A 26,215-nucleotide genomic window follows, 5' to 3' on the forward strand; every position below is an offset into this window, starting at 1 on the left:
CCAAAACAACGTAAATGCAATAAAGGTTAGTTTTTTGTTTTGTTGCTGTATTAGCCGAAACTTGTCTTGGCCAACATTTACTATATCTGTGGGTGTGTGTGTTACAGGTTGTGTGTGTGTGTGTGTAAATTGTAATTGCAATTATCAAGATTGAACCACCAAATACAATTTTTTATGGCATGGCTTTTATGCAGCATATGTGAATATGAATTGCTTTGCGGTAAAAATGGCAATCGCCAGAAATCATGATATTGATTTTCGGCATTATATATTAATGTAAACGCAACAACAACAACAACAAACCGAACAAAAATTGCTTACAAAAACTGTTTGCCCAGTCTCAGACCGCCAAAAAAAAAAACACAAACACAAGCATGACCCTTCCTTTCTACCGTTCTCCTATCCCTTTAAAAAATAAACTTTGGAAGTGAATTAGACCTTTAGGATACCCTATAATTAATTTTGTTTAGATAAATACTTACCAAAAATTACGCATACGGACCGTGGGAACTCATTGGAAATCTGTGTAGATCATTTTAATTGTGGGATCATACATATATCTAACTTCGCAGAGAATTCAATATAACCACTTGGCTACAGAGTATAAGCACACACACACACACACATCGCCCCGCTTCGGTTTCTATTTTCCTTGCTTTTTTTTTTGGGTGTGTGGCCAAGGGAGAGGAGCTGGTGGGTCTCTCTGTAACTGACAGCTGCCAAGTGCCAGGAGCTTGTCGTCAACAAGTCTATCAAAAGCACGTTTGTCATTTTTGTTGCAATCCCATACCCCTCTGCTGTCTGGCCCCTTAGTGGCCCCCACCAACTTGCAGCCGTATCTTCAACCCAGTCACCCACATTTCTCTGTCTCGTTTACTCAAGCTCTCTATTTCTCTCTCTTTCTTTCTACGTGAGTGTGTGTGTGTGACTCGCTCTTTGTATGTTGCCAATTTGAAGTTTGTTTGAAACTATATTGTTAGACCGCCCCACCTTCTTCTGCCCACTTCCCTCGCTGATGCTCTCTCTATCCATATCTATGGAGTTGAGCACTTTGGCATTTTACATTTGCATAGCGAAAATCAATTGTGTTGTATGTAATAAAGCTAACGCGAAGGAAAAACTAAACTAAAACAATAATGTATACAAAATGGAAATGACGGAATTCTGTCTAAACAAGTTTTTTGGGGTAGATTTTCTGTTTTTTTTGTTTCTTGTTGTTAGCAACCAGAAAAAAAAGCCAGCGAATAACTGGATTTCATGGTTAACAACAATAATTTATTGTGTGAAAATTTAGTTTTGAAACATTTGTTATGATAGATGTTGCAACTATTTTGACATAGAAAATGTTGGGAAAATTTCTCTCAGAAGTTTAAATAGAAATTTGAATACAAGCAAATGCCGAACAATTGTAATCCGAAAGTCTTTCTGTCCATATCCGTGTCCGTATATATATATGTATATATGTATGTACATATACACACATTACTGTAGCAGGAGGTTCATTCTTTTAGACAGCTTTTCCTGTAAAAATGAAGTTAATCTAAATGACAAATTGAATAATTTAATTTAAATTATTTAAAAACTTGCACATAAGCATCACTGAATTGTTGAAAAAATGATTTTATACTGAGATTCCAAATGAACAGCATTATTAAGTCTATTCTGACCCATGATCAAACCTAACCTCAATGTGTCTTAAACATTTTTGATTCTTGCATTAAACATTTGACTTCATTTACATATATTTCATCTAAAATGTGTTGTAAAGAGTGAAATTTTGTTCCAGTTTAAATTGAATTGAAAATAAAAATCAGTTTTGCCCTTTTAAGGGACAACCCTGAAAAGAGTCGTGAAGAAAAGAACATATAAAATTGCAGGAGCAGCAGCAACAGCTCTCTGTTAGCGTCGCAGTCGCTGTTGACGTCGCAGTTGGCAGAAAGTGTGCTGCTGTGAGCTGAGCTGCTGTTGCTTTATTCAAATTGAGTTGTTGTTTATTCATGCATTTGTTGCACTTCTCTCTACGCTTTATTGTTAGACTAACACACACACACACTCACTCACAAATACATATACTCATTCATTTACTCACTCGCCCACATGCAACCATTCATGAAGGGCTTTTCCTTTCCTCTCCCCTCTCCCTTTACGTTGCAAAGGGGACTTGCCTGCCGGAGTGACATTTCTATGTTGTTGGCAGAGAACTGAAGTGTCTGTTACGTTTAAATGTTGGCTCCAACACACATTTTTATATAAGTTATGAGTTTCCATTTCCCATATAGGGGAATTCTTACCATTTCCTTCCTTAGATACAAGGATTGGACTTGGGAAACTCGGGATTCTTACAGTGAGACACAACACAACACTTGATTTACAACGTTATAAGATTTTATTTAGTTGTACTTGACATAACTAGTTCTACGTCTAAACTAAGACTGCCCGCCCTGTCGAGCGTGATCCTTTAAATATACTCCAAGATGCCCAAGGGGCGCTGGCTGCGGCGTTGTGTCGCTGGCAGCGGCGTTGGGATCGTGTCAGAAGTGGGTCGCCTCTTCCGGCGAATTCTGCTTATCGGCAATATTCAAAGTGCTTATACTAGAAAGGGAAGTGAAGTGCCTAGTGTGAACGACAAGGGTCGCGTTTTGCTAGGGTCGCATAAATACTAGGGGACATAAGTCGCTTACTTGGCTAAGTGTGTTTACAGGAAATAGAAGACGTAGGTAGCTTAGTCGGCTAAAAGATACACGCGTGCTGTGTGTGGTCCGTTGGTGTGTGACATGTGAGTGTGTGAAATGTGAGTGTATGAAGTGTGAGTGTATGAAATGTGAGTGGGCTGGTGTCACTTAGATTGCTAGTATGGGTCGCGATGCACGCGTGTTGTGTGGTCTGTTAATGTCCCTAACATGTGTGAAATGTGAGTGCATGAAATGTGAGTGTAAGGTCAAGGCTTAAATCGATAGAGGGTATTTTGCCCGATGCTCGTTCAGACGTGTTTGGTAGAAAGTGTCGGTCGAGTCCTGTTGTGATAGCAGATGCCGAGGTGTGGGGCATGGTCTGGTGACTGAAGGACAAGGCGTTCCAGGGGCGCTGGTTGTATGGGAGGAGGCCTCGCATGAGGATGAGTGTGCTAACTCCTCCCCCCTTAAAAATCGACGTCTCGGAGATCCCTTAATTTCGGGTGTTGTTTCTGGTTTCTGGAGCGTCTTCTTCAGAATCCAACCTATGAAGATGGCGAGAAATACGAGGATGGTGCAGCCGGCCGTGATGGTGGTTCCTTTCGTTAGAGTGTTGAGGCGTCGTAGATTGTTTATGTGCAAGTCGTGAATGTATTCCACGTTTAGTCGGTGTCCTTCGTTTACGATTTCGGACAAAGTGGATGGTATAGCCACCATCCTTGTAACCGTCTGGCTTCTGAAAGTTTTGTTACCAATGGTCACCGATTCGTTGGAGAATTGAATAACAAAGGTCCCGTTTAGTTTCGATTCTACAACGCCGTTTGTCAACTTCCCTCTAAAGTTGGTCGTGAATAAGGTACCATCTTCTAACAACTCGATGGGGCTTGCCGTGTTGGTTATCGAGTGGCATTTTGCGGTTCCGCCTTTTATTAGTCTTGGCAGGCAAGACTCTTCATCCAGGTGAGTGAGGTCTGACTCCTTACAAATGGTGATGTTGCCCATGGTCTGGCAGCTCTTGGATATCATGTAGGTGTCTCGTGGTCCAACCAGTATCTTTCCTGAAGGAATATCGATTTGTTGATTGTTTGTTATGGTTGGCCTGATGATCTGCACCGAGTACTCCTGTTGTAGTACCCGTGGCATCGCTATGTTGTAAAGGAGTAGGGTCCCGTTTACGAAGATAGTGGGTTGGGCAAATTCGATGGCCTCAATGATGTTGTTATAAGGCAAGCTTGGTGTGGTGTTGATAATGTCCTCCAACTCGTCTATATCCAATAGGTTTGAGTTGATCACCCCAACTTTTGCGAGTTGGCATGCTCGCACGATCTCATCCAGCTTCCGTTCAAGTAGCAAGATTTTGTTCAACAGGATGGATAGTTCGGAGTCGTTATCCCTGTTTATTGCGTTCAGGGTTCCTGCAAGTTCGTTTATTTTGTCGAATGCTTCTTGAATGCCGGACAGGAATTGTTTATTGATGGTGAATTGTTGGTTATTCTCTCTAATCAGAGAGTCCTGGGATTGTAAGATCTGGTCCCAGTCAGCAGCGTCCGGTGATCCTGCTACCCATTTCCAAGCTGAGCCTAGCCATCTGATTGCTCGTCTAGTCCTCCTGTGGGAGGCCGTGAGTTCCTCGATTTTTATGTTTAGATCCTTAATTTTCAGGGTGGCCAATGTCTTCAAGTCCCCAGAAGGGTATTGATCCAGGGCTGATGACAAGTTTTCGGCAAAGCCCGCGAGTGAATCGAGAGGGATTACGTGTACCAGATTTGAGTGTCCTTCAATTCTCCATCCCTTTCCTTGTTGCAACGTCACGATTGGGGACTCATACTTAAAGACCTTGCAGCTCTCCGCCAATGAGAGGCACAAAATGAGGGGGCTTGTAATGTATTGTATCGGAAGTAGAAGGGTGTTTTTAGTGTGATATTAATTTTAACTTAGCTTCTTGTTGCTTAAGTGCTATGTGTATAAGTGTGTTTTTACTTAATGTGTGACTTGTGTAGCTTCTTCCGTGTTATAATATTACTCGGAACATAATTATTTTTATTCTTTTCCTTTTTGTTAGCTTTTGTGATTTTTGTTACTTAATGACTGCATTTTCCCTTATTTCTGTTAAGTTTCGATTTTCTTAAACTTGATTCACTTCTATTACATTTTCCTTTAAGCTGTCTATCATGCTACCTCTTGTTTTATACCAAATAGCATTATACTTGGATATTCATTGGTGCATCTGTTTCTTGTGTTATTCATTGTAAACTCTACCTTATCCAATACTGTATGCCATTGCTTATTGTTTTCACTGTCAACTAACTTGGCAATCATGGGTCCTAGGTCTGTATTGACTCTCTCAACTTGTCCATTAGCCTGTGGTGATGCTGTCGCTTTTTTTATATGATTAACATTACATTCCTTAATAAAATCATCGAAACCTTTGGAGGTGAAGCAACTGCCTCTATCTGATATTATATTCTTGGGTCTACTATATACTTTGAAGTATTCTTCCAGTGCTTCGATTGCTTCACTTGATTTCGTACTCTTTGTAGCAAATAACCGCACAAATTTAGTACAAGTTAATAATTTCGTTGCTTTCCAATTTATTTAGGTTATTTATTTAGTTAGGTTAATTTATAAGTATTAGACATCTACCGCTTTAGCATTGCGTGTAGTGCCTTTTGAGTTCTTTTTGATACTGCTTTCCGCACACGTGGGTGCGGGCTTCAAGCCTATCGAGCTCAAGCTGCTATCAGCTGCAATATACAAGCTTTGTGGGACCAAAGCCTCGATTGATAACTGTAGAGCTGGATATCACCTGCGATCTGCGCAAGCTTTGGAGTCTCAAAGCTTTATATGATAACTTACATGCATCTATTACGACTAATATGTGTTTCATTTTGCTATCTTTACTATGTATCGGTCCATAGTGATCTATGTATATGTAAATATTGAAACGGGTTATCTCCTTTGGGTATGGAGTGAAGAAATCCTTCTGTTTTCCTGATTTGTTTGAAAACGTTATACATTTGAGACAATTTTTTACAAGCTTATCAATTTCCTTTCTCATGCTGGGAAACCAATAATTTTTACCTATCAAGTCGGCTACTTTGTCTACTCCTACATGCCCCATTTCATCATGATACTTAAATATTACTTTTTCTTCCATCTCTAAAATGCTGCGTTGGCATTCAAATTGGGAACGTAGGTTTTTAAATTGAGTATTCCGGCTTGACCGGTTGACTCGACTCGGGATCTAGGTTCGCTATGGGTCACAGGTGTGACTACTGGTGGCGTATTCACCATGGTATCACTGTCCAATGTGACGTACGCGGCATCTCCTGCGGCTGCCAATTGCTCAAGTTTTCGTTGTCACTCATTTCAGTTTTTTTTACAGCAACTGTTTTCAATTTCTAAATAGTTCTATATTCCCTATTGTAGGTCGCGATACTTGTTTTTTATGAGTGGGTGACTCCTAAAGTGTGTATGTGTATACCTGGATTTGAATCTCACCCGTTGGGTAGCAAATTTTACGATTCGTGATACTCACAATATTATCTGTAAGAATGAAAAATACACATTAGGATACCATATGCTAGACAGCCATCAATCTAGTAGCTCATTTATGCTGTCACCATTCCTCAAACTCTTGGAAGGGGTAACAATTTTCGGTTTTCGCGTTATTTATGCTGAGCGTGCATAATTGAAAATGCGCTTGTGCATGTGTTTCATATTTCTCCTTTCACCCCTTTTATGCGTTGATTCTGTCCTGCATTGTTGTTTTTTAGGAATTTTTGTTTCTTTTACCTCAACCGTCTGACTAAGCATATTCTCGTCTTCAAAGACCATAGTGGTCAGTGCTGGTGTAAGGTTTAATTTAGTATCAGCCAAGAATATGAAGCGATCGGACGGAAATTTCAACCCAACTGTGCAAACGGGAATAATTTATTGCGATTCCCCTTCTGATGACGAGAGCATGGAGGAGGAAATCATAGTTGCAGATTCGAGTTCTGAATTGTTCCCTCGGGTCATCAGAGGAGGGTCCCCCAGCTTTGATCAGAGTTACAATTTATGGGAGGATGATTTTGCCAGCTCAGGAATTACTGTGCCTGTTCCGGATGAAGATGAGGAAACAATCCCCTTTCCGTTCCCGAAGCCGATTAACGTTCCTGAGTTGATCATTCAGGAATATCTGGATTATCCATATGAGGAGTCGTTTTCCACTATTCCAAGATAACCTGATTAATAAACTAAATGACAGAATCAAAGAGCAAGAGTTTGTTGATATTTTTAATAGTTGGGGTACTAGCTCGTATTTTCGCAGCTCCTTATGAGGGCCTGGGTTTTCAACCATTCGTATGCTTCTACTTTCAGCAGTTCCTTGCTCAGAAGGAAAGTTTGGCCTTTCAACCAAGAATGAACTTTTTCCGCCCTCCTTGAATGAGGACTTGGTTTTTCAACCAGTCATTCGAAGAATGAACTCTTTCCGCCGCTCCTTGAAGGAGGACTTGGCTTTTCAACCAGTCATTCAGCAACCAAGAATGAACTCTTTCCGCCCTCATTGAAAGAGGACTTGGCCTTTCAACCAGTCATTCAGCAATCAAGAATGAACTCTTTCCGCCCTCATTGAAAGAGGACTTGGCCTTTCAACCAGTCATTCGCTAATCAAGAATGAACTCTTTCCGCCCTCTCTGAAGGAGGACTTGGTCTCTCAACCAGTCATTCGCTAATCAAGAATGAACTCTTTCCGCCCTCTCTGAAGGAGGACTTGGTCTTTCAACCAGTCATTCGCTAATCAAAAATGAACTCTTTCCGCCCTCTCTGAAGGAGGACTTGGTCTTTCAACCAGTCATTCGCTAATCAAGAATGAACTCTTTCCGCCCTCTCTGAAGGAGGACTTGGTCTTTCAACCAGTCATTCGCTAATCAAAAATGAACTCTTTCCGCCCTCTCTGAAGGAGGACTTGGTCTTTCAACCAGTCATTCGCTAATCAAGAATGAACTCTTTCCGCCCTCTCTGAAGGAGGATTTGGTCTTTCAACCAGTCATTCACTTTTGCAAGACACCGGAAGGGGGAGTTAGATGACATATCCACACATAGGGATCATTGAACCTTGCCACTGCATGTGGTTATCTTTCTTTCTTTTTAATATATATTTTTTTTTCTCTTTTTTTTTTTTTTATAGGCGCGTTGCCAGACACGGGAGCGTGTCGTTCCCCTTCCGGTTTCTTTTATTTACGTGTTAACGCCAAAAATGCAAGAGGCGCAAAAATTTCCCTTCGTTTTGCTAATTCCACCTTGCCTGACTCTGCTGGCGTGAGAATGCGGTCTTAGCAAAACGCGTTCGGGATGGTTACTTGAAGAGTCAGCAGCTTTATGCAAGCCGAGGCACGCGTTGGTTTCAAATATCACCATAATCAGGTGAAGCATTTCCCGTTGGCCTAGTGGCCAATATTATTATCTTCGTGTTTTGTTTTTTTTTTTTTGATATTTGGGATAGGTCAGGTTTGTGCCTGAGCAATTAATTATTTTTCTTTAATATGCGCTTTACTGACATGGCTTGCATTCAACTGTGGAGCTCTTCCTGTTATTGTCTAGACCCGTAATGTTTCTAGATTCCCCCCGAAGGGCGGTTAGCACTATCGTGGCTTCTAGAAAAATTACGGGTCCCTGCTCGGGCGCCAGTTATGAGTTTCCATTTCCCATATAGGGGAATTCTTACCATTTCCTTCCTTAGATACAAGGATTGGACTTGGGAAACTCGGGATTCTTACAGTGAGACACAACACAACACTTGATTTACAACGTTATAAGATTTTATTTAGTTGTACTTGACATAACTAGTTCTACGTCTAAACTAAGACTGCCCGCCCTGTCGAGCGTGATCCTTTAAATATACTCCAAGATGCCCAAGGGGCGCTGGCTGCGGCGTTGTGTCGCTGGCAGCGGCGTTGGGATCGTGTCAGAAGTGGGTCGCCTCTTCCGGCGAATTCTGCTTATCGGCAATATTCAAAGTGCTTATACTAGAAAGGGAAGTGAAGTGCCTAGTGTGAACGACAAGGGTCGCGTTTTGCTAGGGTCGCATAAATACTAGGGGACATAAGTCGCTTACTTGGCTAAGTGTGTTTACAGGAAATAGAAGACGTAGGTAGCTTAGTCGGCTAAAAGATACACGCGTGCTGTGTGTGGTCCGTTGGTGTGTGACATGTGAGTGTGTGAAATGTGAGTGTATGAAGTGTGAGTGTATGAAATGTGAGTGGGCTGGTGTCACTTAGATTGCTAGTATGGGTCGCGATGCACGCGTGTTGTGTGGTCTGTTAATGTCCCTAACATGTGTGAAATGTGAGTGCATGAAATGTGAGTGTAAGGTCAAGGCTTAAATCGATAGAGGGTATTTTGCCCGATGCTCGTTCAGACGTGTTTGGTAGAAAGTGTCGGTCGAGTCCTGTTGTGATAGCAGATGCCGAGGTGTGGGGCATGGTCTGGTGACTGAAGGACAAGGCGTTCCAGGGGCGCTGGTTGTATGGGAGGAGGCCTCGCATGAGGATGAGTGTGCTAACTTATATGTATATAGCCTACCTACATACACATAAGTGTACGAGTAAACATCATGTGTGTGTGTGTATGTGTGCACTTTCACTTTTTATGCCCCTTCTCCTTCTCCGACCCGATCAAGTCCCGTTGCTGCTAGAAACAAAAACTGGCAAAACGACAATCATGAGCCAGTATGTCTAGCTTTCCTTTTCACTCTTCACCATTTATACTCTCGCTAGCGTTCTCTCTCACTCTCTCCCTCTCTTTTACTATCCATCTGTTACTTTACTCTATCTCTGGCTTAACAAAATTATTTAATTGCCAAGTGTGGAACAGGCTAAGGGAGAAATAGCAACAAAGAGGGGAATGGGGTTTAAGGGGGCCTGCAACCGGTTGCAATTTACCTTTTACCCAATTTTGTTCAATTTCCAACCAAACTAACATAATTACATACTGACAAAATGAAAGAGACAAACAGATAGAGATACAGGAAAGTGAATGAGGGATAGAATGGAAGCCAATCCATACAGAGGATGGATTACATAGTAGGTATGTATATGCCTGCAGGCTTTAGTCAACTATAATCCCATATGCAGTCAGCTCGATCGATAATAATAATTTGTGTTCCACAAATAGAAAATCAATGCTATTACTAACAAAATTCTCATTGCTTACACTGTACCACAAAATGGGGTGATCAGATAAGTTCGAATAACAGGCCATTAAAAGTATTTTTCTCTGTATTCCGTAATCCTATTCTCCTTTCTAACTTCAAAACAAATGGACTATGTAATTAAAGTTTTAGTTATACATCAGAGATCATTTTATAACCTTTTTTCTCTCGAAAATATGTAAACCTAAAATCGCAGAATCTCTGTAGAGGCACTGAAAATTAAAAGCTTAAAACCAATTATTTTTAGTATAGCAAACCAATAAGATGAATAAAATGTCCAGCTCTTAGCATATAATTAATGTCGACAAGGACATTTCGGGTTAAGAATAATTTTGTGCCAACATGTCGTATGACTAATTTTACTACTACAAATTCCCATTCAGGCTAACAAGTCTCTTTAATTTGCTGCAAATTTAGTAGTAGGTAGTAGTAGTAGTAAACTGAGATAATTAACTTAATGAATTAGTTCTCATTTCTAGTCCTTTAACGAGAATTTTACTTCATTTGCACAAGTGTCCAAAAGAATGATTGATAATCCTTGTGAATTGTTGGAGTCTGACTCTCTATGCTAACTTGCGATGGCATGTGAAACTTTGCTTGATGGATAGAATTTCAACGCTTTCTTTGTACTTACCATCCATCAGTGTCATTCATTTGGGACTAGAGAAATTTCTGATCTAGAACTTATATGCTTAAAAATGATGGCCAACATGTAAAGTAGAAAATTAACTCAATTAGACGATAAGTATATGATCTAGACTACTAGATAGTTGTTGGTAAATACGTTTTTTCTTTTATGGATTTTCTTATGTCTTTTTTAAGTACTCACCTTTGTGTAAAACGTTGTTTTATTAGGTTTATTCATTGCCATTTTATGTTTTTGCTGTTACTGCCATCGGAGTTTATTACTTTGTGTTTTTAAGACTTCCTTCCATGTAACACTTACAATTAGACATGCCTTGTTTTCTGAGGTGTGCTAATAACGAGATTTACATTTTCTTATCACATAAAGATTTAGTATGTAATTTTATATTTTCAATCAATTTGATTGATGAGAAATCCGTTTTGAATTTTTACTGGAATCAATAACTATACTTATAAGCTCACCTATCTTTCTCTCTCACCCACACTTTCATCTGCATATTTCTCTTTTCATATTCAACCAATCATCTTTAGTTCGAAACTCACTTCCATTTTGCATCTTTTCGCATTATCCTGGCCACTTGTCCATAAATGTTCTCACGTTCAGCATCATTTCTTATGTATATCTCAGTCTCCTTTTTGTATTCCCTTCAGCACCCTTTCAGCATACATATTTACATGGCAACAAAGGGGGAGAGAGACTAAGGGGATAGAGAATTTTCCAGCGTGTAAATGATGTAAAAATGCCAGACCAAAGAATTGTGGGTGAGCTGCTCGAAAAGGTACAACAAGTAACTGTCAGCTGACAGTATCTGTCCATTTCCTAAAGCACACAAGCAGGGCAGAAATAGTGGCAGAAAAAGGGGGCTGGAGCATTGCAACACCAACTATAATGCCAACAAAGGCGGCTTGACAAGTTCAAATGTTCTCCAAAACCAACGCAATAGTCTGTTGTTGATGTCGGTTGATTCAGAGGGGGAATCCCCTTTCGCATTTGCATTCCCATTCCTAAAGTTTGTTGTTATTGTTGTGGTGCATTCTGCCCTTGCATCCTATGTTAAATATTATCAAATCTAGTGTGGCTCTATGGACTGCCACCTGCTGCTGCATCTGTTACTCCAAATGCATGACCATGGAAATTTTCACTTCAAACGTTAACGTTGCGTATACGTTATCTCCTTTATTTTCATACTTGCCGAAATGCAGCTCGTACATTTATTCCTGTGAGACAGCTGAAATTAAAAGATATTTATACTCTTTACAGAGACATGTTTGAGCTTTTTAGTTATTTAATTAAAAATCAGTAAATAATTGTAATACCAAGAATCATCCGACTTTTTTTACTACCTACATATTATTTTATCATTTTTATTGTAAGATTGCCTTTAAGTAAGTTCAAAATCTAGTCACGCACTTGAAAATTGTTCACTAAAACAATATCCAAAATTACCTAAAAACGTTCTTAAGTTCAAACACATGTTTGATGATCTAGTTTTAAATTTAAACAAATTAAGAAATATTTAATACTGCTTAAGGCTCGTACAAGTATTACATTGTTTGTTCAAGTAATTTTGAGTTTGTTTTAAGCATTTCAAACTTGCGGCAACTACTTTATTGCTTTCTGCTAAGTAAACTTAGTCAGAGTGTCTTGAATTTTAAATGAGAAAGTAAGTCTAAATTTGAGCTAAAGAATGTTAAAGTTAATGTTAGTTAAGTGATTCAATAAGTAAACTTAGTCAGAGTGTCTTGAATTTTAAATGAGAAAGTAAGTCTAAATTTGAGCTAAAGAATGTTAAAGTTAATGTTAGTTAAGTGATTCAATAAATGGATCTTAAACCATCGCTTAGATCTCATTTAAACTCCTCTGTGGACAATTTATTGAATTTATTTATTTTAAATATCGTAATTATTTCTTTAGATCTTTTCAAAGGATTTGCAATATCTATTATTTTAGTTAGGGTATTTGGTGGATGCTCATCCTCTCTTACACTCTTTCATTTTCCTCTCACCCTCTCTGTATTTATCGCCCTTTCTTTGGTCATTTGCATTTTTAGTGCTCTTTTAGTTTTTGGCATTTTCATTCTTAACAAACAACAAACAAATCAACTTATTTGTTCGTCTGTGTTTCTCCAGTTTTTTGTTTCCTTTTGTTTGTTTAAAAATTTTTTTTTAGTTTTGAGTGGTGGATGATTGTTGTGGAGGGGGCCGTGGGGGTTGAGTGTTTTTCTAATGTTTGTTTGCTCATGTTTTGCAGTTGCTGGTTGTTTGCCCAGATTTGATTGGGCCCACACAACCTTTTGACCCAAACTAAAATTCGCTTTAATCTGAAATGCATTGAGAATTTGTTTAAAAACAATGCAAAATATTATGTAAATATTTAATATGAAAATGGGAAAACCTTTTCTTCTTTGGCTAAATGAAAAATGGGGTTAAATTTCTGTTTGCAATTTATAAATTTCTAATTTTTTTCATATTTTGTTGATTATTTTATAATTGATATAAATGCCGGGTTAAATTTTTCGGCTACTCTTCAGTTCAAAGTCCATTAAAAAGTTAAATGAAATCTATCAGGGAAATAATGCTGCCTATCCCACACTTCCCTGGCCCCTCTGCCACTCAAAATCCGCCCCCCTCATCATAATCATTTCACATCATAATCCGGAGCTTGTCTGTTAGAGTTTTAATTGAAATGCCAGAGTTTCCATATGAACAATTTTTGATGGGATGCCAAAAAAAAGGAAAAGAAAAAAATTAAATTTTGACTTTTTTTATGCATAAATTTTTAATGGAATTTTGTTTGTACTGTGGGTGAGTCCTAGTTGTGGATTGGTTTGATGTTCAATTTAGAATTGAGTTACATTTTTGTGCACATGCATATATACATGTATATGTGTCTTTAATACGATTGATAGCCCATATGTTTATGTGGGCTTAAAAACAGATAGATATAATTTAATAAGGATTTTGCTTACACTCCTTATTGACTAACAAGTCCTTAATCCTTTGGGATTACGGCTAACCATTATATATTATTGCTGTTTAATTTTAAATGCCGAATTCCATCTGTTTAATATGCCCCATAGAACAATTGGCTAATCGGCATAATCAGAATAATTTACATCACAAATTAAGTGGCGGAAACGGATAGCATATTTGTAATTTACATAATTTTTCAAAGTATCTACTCAGTGTGACCTTGATTCTTGGAAAAAGCAGAGTAAGAGAAAATTCCTTTAATGGGATTTTTTTTCTTTTTTCTTTTAGCTTGTCAATGAGAAAAAAGTTAAGCAAGTTGAAAACGTTTAAGAAACACTTGCTTCCGTTTTTAAATAGGTTTTTACATAAAGAATAGATAATCCGTATCTGATATACAAACAATATTTATACAGGCCAACATTTTTGAGGTCATGAAAAAGTGCTTTAAGTTTAATAGGTCTCTTATAGTAATTTGGGGGTGCTGATCACGGCCCTGTACTTAGTTTTTATTCATCACGTCAGGATTTCGAAAAAAATGCGTTGGAATTATTAAAAATGACCTTATTTGCAATATTTTATAGTATAATACATATAAACAAATTTTTTTTACTAAAATCAATTTTATTTTAACCTATTTATATATTAGGTATGATTTAAAAGCAATTTAAGTGTCAAAGAAGCGTTTCTTTGTTATAATGCATTATATCTTACACTTTGGATATGGTTTCAAAATGAGTAAAATTTGACCAACTAGTATGGGATTCGAAGAATTTGCTGCTTTTTAATTTTAACGAATTGGAATCTTATGCGTTTAACAAATTGTTTAATATTAATGTTTGCAAACAAGATCTATTTTTCTTGAACAGGAAATTCTAAATCTGTTTATATAGTAAAAGTAAGTTAAAAGTATTGAGTATGCAGTCAGAACCAGCGTATCTTAATTAGTTAAGAACACCACTCAAGTTAACGTCACCAAAAATCATGTCGGCCTGTGTTATTATTACCTAATGTGATCAAAAAAGCTTATAGCACATATAAGCTTATATGTGCTTGTTGCATACATTTTAGTGACTTTAAGCTTCATCAAATAGAATGGAATTTGATTAATTCACTTGAATCATGCACTCTGCAATCCTCAATGGCTATAGTATTTGTTGTGCATCTTAGCAATTGCTACTTGAAGAGTTTTTCCCGTTTTTGGACAAACATACTTGAGCTAGAGATGAATCTACCCTGTCCTGTCCCCGCCAATGCATTTCAATGGTATTTCTCATTGAAAAAACAATCATTCGTACATCTATTCACCATTGAAATGGCCAATAAGCTTTCCATCCTGCTATCCACCACCCTGCCATCCACATCCGCTATCCACATCCGTCAGAGAGATCCATCAATGGCAGAGCAAACATTTCATCGTCATCATCATCATTGGTTCTGCAAGGGAATAAGGGATTTCTTTCTTTAGTTTTTTTTTCCTTGCTCTACATTTTTATCGTTCATGAAGTGATTGAGAGGGAGGAGAAGAAGGAGCAGGAGCAATAGCTCTTTGAATGGCAAGAGCTTTGCAAATCAAATCTTTAAACTTGTTCAAGCTATCAGCTTATCAAGAGGGGAGATACTTCCTTGCCAACTTTGTCCGGCAATAGTTTTGCCATAAAGTTTAACGCATTTTCGTAATGTCATCGATTTTTATTGAAATTGACACTATCTACAGGATGGCAAGAAGGGAGGGAGTAAAGTGGGTGAGGGTTGGGTTGAGAGTGTTCCAGACCGTGACGAGGCACATCTTTGCATTATAGTCTCATTTTGAGGGACACATTTAATGAGCAGCCATAGATTGGATTGGGGGAAAGAGGAAAAGTACTTGTGCTCGGTAAAAAGTTGCTAATTGGATTTCATATTGCAGATATGAACATAAAATTTATTAGAAAAATAATCATTTTCTTTCCATTTTTTGTGTGTGCTTACTCTCCCTCCCCCACCCATTCCTCTCGTACCCTTGTACTCTGTCACGCTTTGTGCTCACTTTTCATTAAGCTTGCACAGAAAATTTCATTAAAAATTTATTACTAACTTTTTTTTTGTTTGGTTGTTTGGTTCTTTTTCTGTGTTTTTGCTGTGCTTTCTGCCATCTGTTTGGCAGAGTGCGGACAAACTAATAACCAACAAAGGTTCAAAACAAAGGCAAAATAAAACAAGTTAATAAAAACAGAGAGAGAAAGAGAGAGAGAGAGAGAGAGAGAGAGAGAGAGAGAGAGAGAGACAGAGAGAGAGAGACAGAGTGAGAGGGAGCACAAGAAAACATTCGAAAGCAACAAATGGCCAAAATGGCAAAATGTTGGCCAACAACGAAACAATGAAACATCTGCGACTTAACAGTAGAGTAGAGTGCAAGTGAGTAGTTACAATGCGTAGCTTGAATGAATGTATTCACAAAGACATTTCCCTTTACCCCAACAACAACTCACACCCATACCTCCTCTCCCTCCCGTAATCTTCTTCTTGTTCACGAGCTAATAAAAGACAACGAAACGAAACGAATTGAAACAAAAGTAAACCAGGCGAAACAAAAGCGTTAAAAAGAGCTACAAAAATAAAAAAAGAGTTACCCCAGAGTGGTAAAAAATAAAGGGTAAAACATATTGGGGAGATACAAATTGAGTCAGTAAGTCAAATCAAATTCATGAGATTTCTCTCTCTCTCTCTCTCTTTTCTCTGGTTTCGTGTAAATTTCGTTTCGGTGTATGTGTGTGTAAGTCGAGAGCAGTGTTAATGGTCTCATGAATGATTGCATACCAATGGGGGCAAATCTATGAAGTCAATAAAAATTTGTCTTTGGAGTTTCCGACATGGAAACATTTTTAAAGAGAATTACTTCATATTCTTGAATTCGTATGAATGAAGATTATAATTTTCTGCTTTATAATTATAAATTATAATTTATAATTAACTGAATCAATAAATTTCATTTTTCATACATCTCAAAGTTCGTATTTTCTCTGACTAGAACTCAATTATTTTCCTCTCAAGATTAAATAAATATAGCATAATTTGTAGCTGCTTTTCTATCACGTAATGGTTGTCGTTTCCTCAACAGATTAAACTGATGTAAGATTCGACGACTTCTTGCTGTAATATAGCTAGAGAAACCCTCTAAAAAACCCTCTAAAATTTGCTTATAAATTTGGAACTCACTAAATTGCTTGGTTAGTTAAGTCTATGTTATTGTTTTAAGTATAAAATATGATATAAATAAATTTATAAATTATAAATTTATAAATATAAATTTGGAACTCACTAAATTGCTTGGTTAGTTAAGTCTATGTTATTGTTTTAAGTATAAAATATGATTGCCACTAAATTTCACTTGTGGTTTCCCAGGCAACTGCAACTAAACTCTCATTTGCCAAAAGTATTTATTGAGCCCGATTGTCCACTACATAAACTTATTAATTAGTCTATTAGCTGCTTAACCCCTCTTCAATAGCCCCCCAGAGAGGAATAGCAAGGAGAAAGAGGGAGAGGCAGAGAAAGTGCTAACAAACACAAAATAAAATGGACGTAGGAGTGGCAGGAAGAGTCGAGAAGGGGCCACTCATTAACCCAAAGAATAAATTCAATGCCTTTGGCTTTTCATTACTTAGGAAATGGGAATCAAAGAGAACATGGTATAACCATTAAATTTTCGAAGTAGCAACCTAATGACTTACATAATAGAAAGTACTAAAAGTGAAGTCGTAAAACAGATAAAATGTAAAGCAATGAGAGAGATCAAAATGAGGAACGATAGTCATATACTGAATGTAATTATTTTAAAAGCTTAGACATTTTTGCCTTAACTGGCATTGACTAGAGTAGATAAAACGTAGTTTTAGAAAACAATTCAATTGGATTGGGCTTAGGGTTGGATACAAGTTTCTTAAGGGAAATATCTTGACTCTGTCGGCGTTACATAATCAGTTTTTAAATATTTCAAGAACTACCAATTTATACCTACATATATTGGACATTTTTAAAAATTTTAGATTGCCAAAAAGTGATTGGGAATTAAAACTTGAATAGAAAAACGAAAAAGTGCCAAGACAAATCTTACACAATTCACACTTTTCCTTTTACCATTAGTTTTTCTTACAAATATAAATGTCCTTCCTATGCTTGAATTGACTATTCCAACCATAACTTATGCTTAAATCAAAATCATTTCCTCTTTTTAAATTTCCTCTCCTTAACAGCCCCATTATCGACATTGTAATCATCATGATGTTCACCAGAAGAACGAAAACCAGAAGCAGAACGAACAGCAGTCGCAGTGGTAGCACTTCAAATGCATAATAGAAACGCCTGTAACAATCATGTAAAATTGGCGTTAAAAACGAAGTGCAAAAAAAGAAAATAGAAATACCAAGGCGAACCCGAGAGGAAATGGAACATGCTACAGGCAATAACACATCAAATTGGTATTAGAATTACCCAGAAAAAGGGCAGCTTATACACAAACACACACAGAGAGAGAAAGAGATAGAGAGGAGAAAAGGAAACTAAGCAGAACATACTGAGGGGCGTTTGGTGTCGGCATATGGGCGTGGTAGCTTCGAATCGTCTGGATCTTTAGGTTCATCCCAGCTGCAACATAAAAGTCAATTAATGTGCAATTACAACAACATCATCATCATCATCTGGATGAAATAAAAGCACGCAAAACGAAAAGCAGAAATAGAGGAACACAAAATTACAGCAAATTACACGCAACAAGGAGACGAAAGCTGCGTTACAAGTTGGAGCAGCAGGAAACTGTGTGGGCGGTGGAGGACGACGAGCCGGAAGAAGTAGACGGAGAGGGTGACGGAGTGGTTGAGGGAGAGGAAGATACGGTTGTGCTAGTGGCATTCAACCATCACATCACTCACCATCACCAACACCGTCATCAGCATCAGCATCATCATCATCGTCTTCATCGTCATCAGAAACAGGAAGAGTACCAAGACCATCCATTGTCCAGTGAAGGCGTCTACAACAAAATGACTTTCGTTAACAAGCTGAGCAAAAGCTTCCGTTGGCTGCGTTGCTCGACACTGTGCGCCATTTTGTTTTATATGTTTTTCATTGGCCTGATATTGCACAGTACCAGCCACAAGCTGCAGCAACAGCAGCAACAACAGCAACAACAACAACAGCAGCAACAACAACAGCAACCAAATCAAGAGCATGCCGACCAAACCAAATTGGCGCCCAACGTGGAGCCACATAATAGTCGAAAGCAAAAGCACTCGCCGGAGGAATTGGAGCAGCACCAGCACCAGCAACCGAAACTAAAGTCCCTGCTAACGACAAACGATTTGGATTCGGAGAAGGCTAACGAGAAGGTGGCGAAGCATCTTCATCTCCAACTCCCCGAAAAAATGCAGCCGAAGGCGCCGGGCTTAGCCTTGGGATTGGCAAAAAATGCCAGCAAATCCCCAAACCAGCCAGAAACAGTTATTTTAGCGGCGAGCAATGTGAATGAGAAGCAAATACTTGCGAAAGCTTTCAAACGGTAAGTTTTTGTTGCTGGTCTACTCACCCACCCACTCCCTCTCCCTCTCATAGGGTGGTGTAATGTTTGGGTTGGTCCTGGTAGGTTGTTTGGGGCATCCTTTTGGGTTCTGGTTGATAATTTGGCGCTAGTTTGGCGGCTGCTTTATTGTTACGCATAACCATGTTGCTTGCGGCTTTGTTAACAGCGGAAAAACGAGGCATGGGAGTAGGAAACCGATTCATCCATCCGCACAAAACAAGGCCATAACACTGACTGCCATAATTGTGTGTACCACGACAAATTGTAAAATTAGTGGCGACAAAGGTTGGCAGGGATAGAGAGAGGGAGAGAGGTACGCACACACAGAGGTTAGGGGCAGGATACCGCAATTGATGGATGAGATGTCTGTATGCCCAAACGGGATGAGGAATTGGCAGGAGGGGCCATCAATAAGGAGGCCCTGCAGAGAGATTTGTTATTTGCTCTGATTTTGATTTGTTCCGAGCCATGGCAATCAGGATAATCGAATTACAAGTTAGCGAAGATAATAAACATTGATTGGAGCAGAAAGTTCAAGGATTTCGCAATTTTGTAATTTAATAAGACATAATGGAACTACGGCATATCCATTCAAGGGAAACGACGGAGAATGGATGTTCATATTGACAAATTTAACATGAATTTTACAGAAAAAGTGAGTCAATGATGACTACAAAACTCTTAAAAATAGTTGATTATATTTGGACCTCAACCATAGTTGTTCCTATAACAGTTTTTATTGGGGTTTTATTTGAGGAACATAGTTCAAAAGCAAAATAAACAACTTTCATGTCACATTTTAAGCCATTCAAGCCATTTTAAAATGTTTGCAAAAATGTTTCATTGAGTTATTCATAATTGGCTTTAACTTATTTTCATCGTCATCAACAACAACAACATCCCTTAGGGAAAATTTCTATCCTTGTGACTTTGCAGAATTCTTCTAATTACTTTCAACTAAATCACAAAATGGTCTCATCACTTGCTCAAGCGATTAGGCAATTACTTGGCTGGCCATAGACGAAGAACTTCTTAGAATTTTTTTCTTTTACTTTTTTGTTGACCAGCAAAAACATAAACTTGAAAAGTTTCCAGTCATTCTACCATCCATGACCCTTAACCCCCTGACCTACCCCCAACTGGCTATTGAAAACTACATAGGAAAAATTGCAATTCGATGCTGCTGGTTGGGCAATCATCTGAATAAATGCCTGGAATTTCCTTTGGGCAAATAAAAATGAAAACTTTAAGTGCGAAAACGAATTTGTGCAAGAGACAGCGAGGACAGAAACAGATAGAAAGAGACAGACAGGCAAGTTAGAGAAAATAGAGAGAGAGAGATGGAGAAACAAAATCAAAATGTCATTGCAATTTCATATTTACTTGAATTTCTTGTTTCCCCCCATTTGACAGAAGAAAAGTTTTTACCCCCATAACAAAAAAAAAACCAAGGAAAAAATTGAGCAAAGGCAAAAAAACTTTAAATATCTTTCGTGCCCGAAAATCTCATTTCTATTCAATAAATAATAAAATAGTTTGTGAAGTCAGTCATTTCTCCACCAAAAGATGTTAATGAAACTATTCTGATTGCTTAACAGAAAGATGAAGCAATTGCAAATTACCAACTAAGAGACGACAAAAGTTGTTTATCTCGTGCATCTTGTCACATTTAGTTGCAATATGATATTGACATTTAGGATTAATGAGAACATTGTTCGAGTTCAATTTGATTTTATGCTAAATAAAGCTGAAAGTATTAAATGTTGCATCACAAACTACTGGATACCCTCTAAAATGAGTATTAAAAGCTAACTTAACGAAATGGCTTAAGCGAGCCATAAACTATTGAAGAGGAAGTTCAGCACCGCAAAAAACTGAAAGCCCAACTTCATCACTTGAATTCAAAATATGAACTGATTTTATTAACAAACGTCTTGTGTACATCAAAGAATTCTTAGACTCTAAGAGGCGACAATTGTTCTTAAAAATGCTTACTCTAATGTTTATATTAATGCTTGTTTATATCATGCACAGCGTTGGCGACTTGATATTGCGCCGTTCTTAAAATCTTGAGTGCTTTCCCACAGAGTGTGGACGCATGTTTTGTTTGGTTTTAAGCAATAATTGTCATATGAATCTTTATGATTAATTTTTGTGTTATGTTTTTGTTTCGTTGTGTATATTTCTTGGTGCATCTGATTTGGTGAAGCCGCTTCAGATGGACACGATGTTTAATCTTAAACACTATTGTTGTGGCATTTAAAAGGGATTTGGATTTCAGGGCTTATTAATTAGAGTTTCGGTTTATTCCGAAGATAATAAACAAAAATTATAATTTGAATATGTCAAAATGAAAATGAATATGTCAAAATGTCCAAAATTTCGCAGGGAAGGAGACATTTCCGATCCCATATAGTATATACATATATTCTGCATAAGCACAAAAAGCCGAGTCGAAATAGGAATAGCCGTATGTCCGTCCGTAAGTATTAACTTCACGTTCACAATTAGAAAGCTACTGGAATGAAACTTGGTGTTCAAACTTTTTATTGCTTCATTGAGATCAAGTTTGACAATTCGTCGGATCGAACCAATAATACATATACCCATAATAGAATAGCGATCGAAAAGTCTACTTAATTAAAAAACATTTCAGTACAAATATGGAAAAAACTGATTTTAATTATTTCATTTCATAACATGCTTTATTTCCTTATTATTAAATTTAGCTTAAAGCTAGCTATTTACATTACAGAGTTTAAACTATTGTCTATGCAGTTGAGATATTTTATATTTTTTTTTTTTTTTATTTTATTTTATTTTGTAGAATTTTGATTTTGAATGGTAAAGGAAATTGGAAGAGAAACCTTTATAGAGGTTTTAATGTTAACTTAGAACTAAAATATGGAAAAAACTGATTTTAATTATTTTTACTCAAAATTTTCTTATAGTCTAAAAAAAAGGCTCCCACACAAAGTTGTGTAGCTTCTTTTTCGTTAGAATTTTTATTTGTTTCTGTCTACAAATCTAATATAATGTATCTAGGACATGATCTTGAAAGCAAAACAGCTGAAATTTCTGCCTTTTTTTTTGTCGATTTCTAGCTAGGCACATATAATATTTGAACTGCTGAACTATTCCAAGAATTTGCTCTATTGTAATCTATGCAGAGATTCAGGCCAATTTGTCTATTCAAATACATTTCATACACTTTGCCTTGATGTTAATTTTCTTTTTTTGGAGGGTATTCAAATTCTATTTGAAATCTCAATGTGTAACTAAGCGTGGACACAGTTGCTATTTGTGTTTCCATTTATTTGCATTTGTATGCGTAGATCTATGCAAATGTATGTGTGTGTGTGTGTATTTGGGAGTAAGAGCGAGTGTGTGTGAGTATTTGCAAAGCCTTTATTAATATTTGATGAAGGATAAAATTTAAAACCATAGCACTCGAGGGAGTCTGTATTCACATTCTACGCATATTTTACATACAAAAAAGGCAAAGAGACAAAAATATACATATGTGTGTAAGTAGAAAGTAAACTTATTGAATTACGCCAATAAATTTGTTCGCATAAAATTAATTTAAATTGATGATGATAACGGCATTTAGATATGAAATAGACAAATGCTAGATAAATGCATCTAATATATTTTGTTCGATGGCAATAAATTTTTCAAAAGGCATTAGACCGAGAGGGAATAAAATAAAATGTTGGCATAAGCTTTACTTCAGTATGCGCAAATTTCTTTATCTAGAGAAAGAGAGAGGATGAGGAACTGTGTGTCTGTGTGTGTGTGTGTATTGAGGGGGATTTCCACACTTGTCGCATTGACATTAAATTGCAATTAAAAGTGACCAGAAAATGTTGTGATAATTGTAAAGCCTGAAATTAATAGCCCTCATTTAGTGGTTGCCCTTCATGACGCCATCCACCCACCTTCTTCCACTTTGCATGTAAATGTCGTTTTAATAATGCGGTTGAAGGGCCATCGCCAGCGTCAGCGTCATTGTGGCAGTCGTATCTGCCATTTTTAGAAGCAATTAAATTTTATCTGGCAACTGTCATGGCAACTGTCGAAAAGCAGTTACTGGGGGCGAGGGAAGGGGTCGTGGGGTGTTTGCAGAGTTGACATTGTTATAAATTTTAATTGTGTATTTTGCTTTGCTTGCCCAATCCAGCCCAAATCCAATTCAAACTGTTTCACACGAACACAGACACACATACACACACACAGACAACGCGTTAATGTCCTGCAAACCAGTTCAGACTTCTTTTTGGCACCAATTAGGCCTGCGAATTGCAAGGGCCTTGTTGCACTCGTTTTCGTATTGCTTTTTGCCTTTATTCGTAGTCCCTTAGCTCGCATTGATTTAGCACTGCGCAAAAACAAAAAAGAAAAAAAGAAAAATGGCGAGCCACCAATTTTCGTTTCCACTGTCTCTCTCATGCCTCAAATGGGCCCATAAAAGTATGCTACGTAAGGCGAAAGGAAACTTGCCCTCAAAAAAACTTTCCCAATGCCAATTCGCATGCGACGAGGGCGAGCAAAACTTTGCTAGAAACAACTTGGAATAAAAAAATAAACTATATAGAGCCGAAAGAAGCGCCAAAAACTTTTATGCGTTCAATGGCAAAATCATATTATGTCACGAGTAAATTTCAAAATGATTTATTTTAAAACTTTTCACCAGGTTATCGTTTTTGCTCATCAACATAATGAAAAAAGTCGTGAAAAAACACGAATAGATAACTCTCAAAAAACTAAATTTGCAAAACTAAACTCAAACTATATATTTTAATCAAGTCAGCGATTCTTCTGCAAGAGATTCGTCTAGATATGAATGCATACATTTCCATTATTGCTTTTACCTCCCTAAAGTAAAAAGTGAAATCTATATTTACCTGGTCCAGGGATTGTTCTTTCCAACCAAAAATCAGAATTTTTATGTAAGCAATTGATAGAATGGACAGAAAAAAGAAAGAAAAGGGAGGCAACAATACAGGCTTATGCAAAATGCACTTTTCTTTGTAACTAATCCCTAATCCTTGTACACCGCAACCCACCGCCCCTTGATTCGCTGAGATGGCACTTTCCCTGTCACTCTGCCTCGAATGAAATGCAAAATGCCAACGACAAATGAGAAACTTCAGCAAACTGCACGTAGTTAAAATCTTCTGATGGCAGAAGTTATAAAGGATTTTTCTTCGAAAAAATAAAAGAAAAAACAGGAAAGAGAAAATCAACTTCACAAAGACCGCAAACGTTTGGCATATATTTCAAAAAAACTCTGCAAAAATAAAAACAAAAAACAACACCAAAAAACAAATTCAAAAAGTACAACAAAAAATAGGGAGCAGAAACGTGACCACCAGCAAAAAGAAGAAGAAATAAAACCAAGAATTATAAAGTAAAAGAGGGAGAGAAAAAGTTGTTTTTTCTTTTCTGGGGTAAAAGAGGAAACGAAACTTAAAATCGTTTTAGTTGCAAGTTGCAAGTAGCACGTTTATTTATTTAGCTACTAATGCTCCAACTATATGCTAATGAAACCGCCAGGCGGTGGTTATGAGGGGAAATCCTTTCCCCTGTGTTACCCCTTTGCACAAAGCCAAAGCGCACATAACAACAATGTGCCCGCGACTTTTGTCTGCCAGCCCGTCCACCCACCCAGAGAATCCCTAAAACAAATGCCAGCCTTAGCCCAGTAGCCCCATACACTGATTATACTGGTGGTAAGTTGGCTTTTGCGTTTTCATACCCTTGCCAAAAAAAGGAATATATTCATTTCTGATAAAAGTGGACAAAACATAGATAAATATATATATATTCTTCATCAGAACGAAAAAAATGAGCTCACATAGTTTTCTCTTTCGCCGGACTACCTATAAAGCCTTCTATTTACTGGCATGAAATATATCCTTATTATACCCTTGCAAAAAGGGTATATTAATTTTGGTCAGAAGTGTGCAACGCATAGAAGGAAGCATCTCCGACCATATAAAGTATATATATTCTTGATCAGCACGACGAGACGAGTTCAAATAGCCATGTCCGTCCGTCCGTCCGTCCGTCTGGATCAACGCAAACTCCTCCTAGACCGTAAGAGCTACAGAGTTGAAATTTTGCATGTAGGCTTGTATATACTGCAGGCGTTGTATATCTCGGATTCAGCCGGATCGGATCACTATATCATATAGCTCCCATACAAATGTCAAAGTCACGAACAGTGACTTTTCTCAATAACTTCGTTATTTTCTGAGCTATTGTCATGAAATTTAATGTTGGTAAGTTAATTACACATATAAACGACTATGCCAAATTTGATCAAAATCGGGTGTCTATATCATATAGCTCCCATAGGAACGATCTTTCGAAAACAGTGACTTTTGTCAATAACTTCGTTACTTTTGACGCGATTGCTTTCAAATTAAACATTTGTTAGTTTAATATATCTGTTAATGACTGTGCCGAATTTGATAAAGATCGGGTAACTATATCATATAGCTCCCATAGGAACGATCGGTGGAAAACAGTGACTTTGATCAATATCTTAGTTTTTTCCTATGCTAAGATTGTAGGCCGTTCTTTCGGAAACATTATCCTTTTTAGCTTGAACGTTTTTCCACTTTGATGGCTATAGGTAAGGAAAGAGTTACCAAAAAAGTTGCAAGGGTATACAAACTTTGACGCGGTCGAAGTTAGCCCCGGCCCTCTGGTTTTTATTTGAGTTGTCGTAGCTATAGCTTAATTCATTCTCAAATCCGGATTGTTCGCAATCCGTGGATTGCATTACATTAGATTAGATTTGTAGACAGAAACAAATAAAAATACTAACGAAAAAGAAGCTACATAACTTTGTGTGGGAGCCTTTTTTTCTAGACTATTAGAAAATTTTGAGTAACACTAATAAAAATCAATTTTTCCCATATTTGTACTGAGATGTTTTTTTATGAAGTAGGCTTTTCGATCGCTGGATTCTATTATGGGTATATGTATTATTGGTTCGATCCGACGAAGTGTCAAACTTGATCTCAATGAAGCAATAAACAGTTTGAACACCAAGTTTCATTCCAGTAGCTTTCTAATTGTGAACGTGAAGTTAATACTTACGCACGGACACACGGCTATGGCTATATCGACTCGGCTTTTTGTGCTTATGCAGAATATATATAC

The 26,215-nt window shown here is 37.5% G+C and overlaps 3 protein-coding genes across 3 annotated transcripts in view; 1 reads left to right on the plus strand and 2 right to left on the minus strand.

Moving 5' to 3' along the window:
- The window catches only part of LOC6650539 (45 kDa calcium-binding protein), a 27,866-nt gene continuing 1,651 nt past the window's right edge, over positions 1-26,215 (plus strand). The window contains exons 1-2 of the mRNA XM_023180561.2: positions 1-25; positions 17,718-19,018. Of these exons, the coding sequence (XP_023036329.1) occupies positions 18,504-19,018 (515 nt within the window). The 5' untranslated portion in view covers positions 1-25; positions 17,718-18,503. The remainder of the gene's footprint in view (positions 26-17,717; positions 19,019-26,215) is intronic.
- LOC124459880 lies at positions 1,254-4,582 on the minus strand. Its single transcript, XM_047009650.1, has 2 exons — positions 2,292-4,582; positions 1,254-1,521 (listed from the first exon to the last, which is right to left on the minus strand). Exon 1 carries the CDS (start codon positions 3,813-3,815, stop codon positions 2,946-2,948), a length of 870 nt encoding a protein of 289 aa, XP_046865606.1. The 5' UTR covers positions 3,816-4,582; the 3' UTR covers positions 1,254-1,521; positions 2,292-2,945.
- The window catches only part of LOC124459868, a 26,962-nt gene continuing 12,456 nt past the window's right edge, over positions 11,710-26,215 (minus strand). Inside the window, exon 2 of the mRNA XM_047009646.1 lies at positions 11,710-11,741. Within this exon, the coding sequence (XP_046865602.1) occupies positions 11,725-11,741 (17 nt within the window). The 3' untranslated portion in view covers positions 11,710-11,724. The remainder of the gene's footprint in view (positions 11,742-26,215) is intronic.

The sequence above is a fragment of the Drosophila willistoni genome, chromosome 3R, assembly GCF_018902025.1.
Source record: "Drosophila willistoni isolate 14030-0811.24 chromosome 3R, UCI_dwil_1.1, whole genome shotgun sequence".
NCBI classification, from domain to species: Eukaryota; Metazoa; Arthropoda; class Insecta; order Diptera; family Drosophilidae; genus Drosophila; species Drosophila willistoni.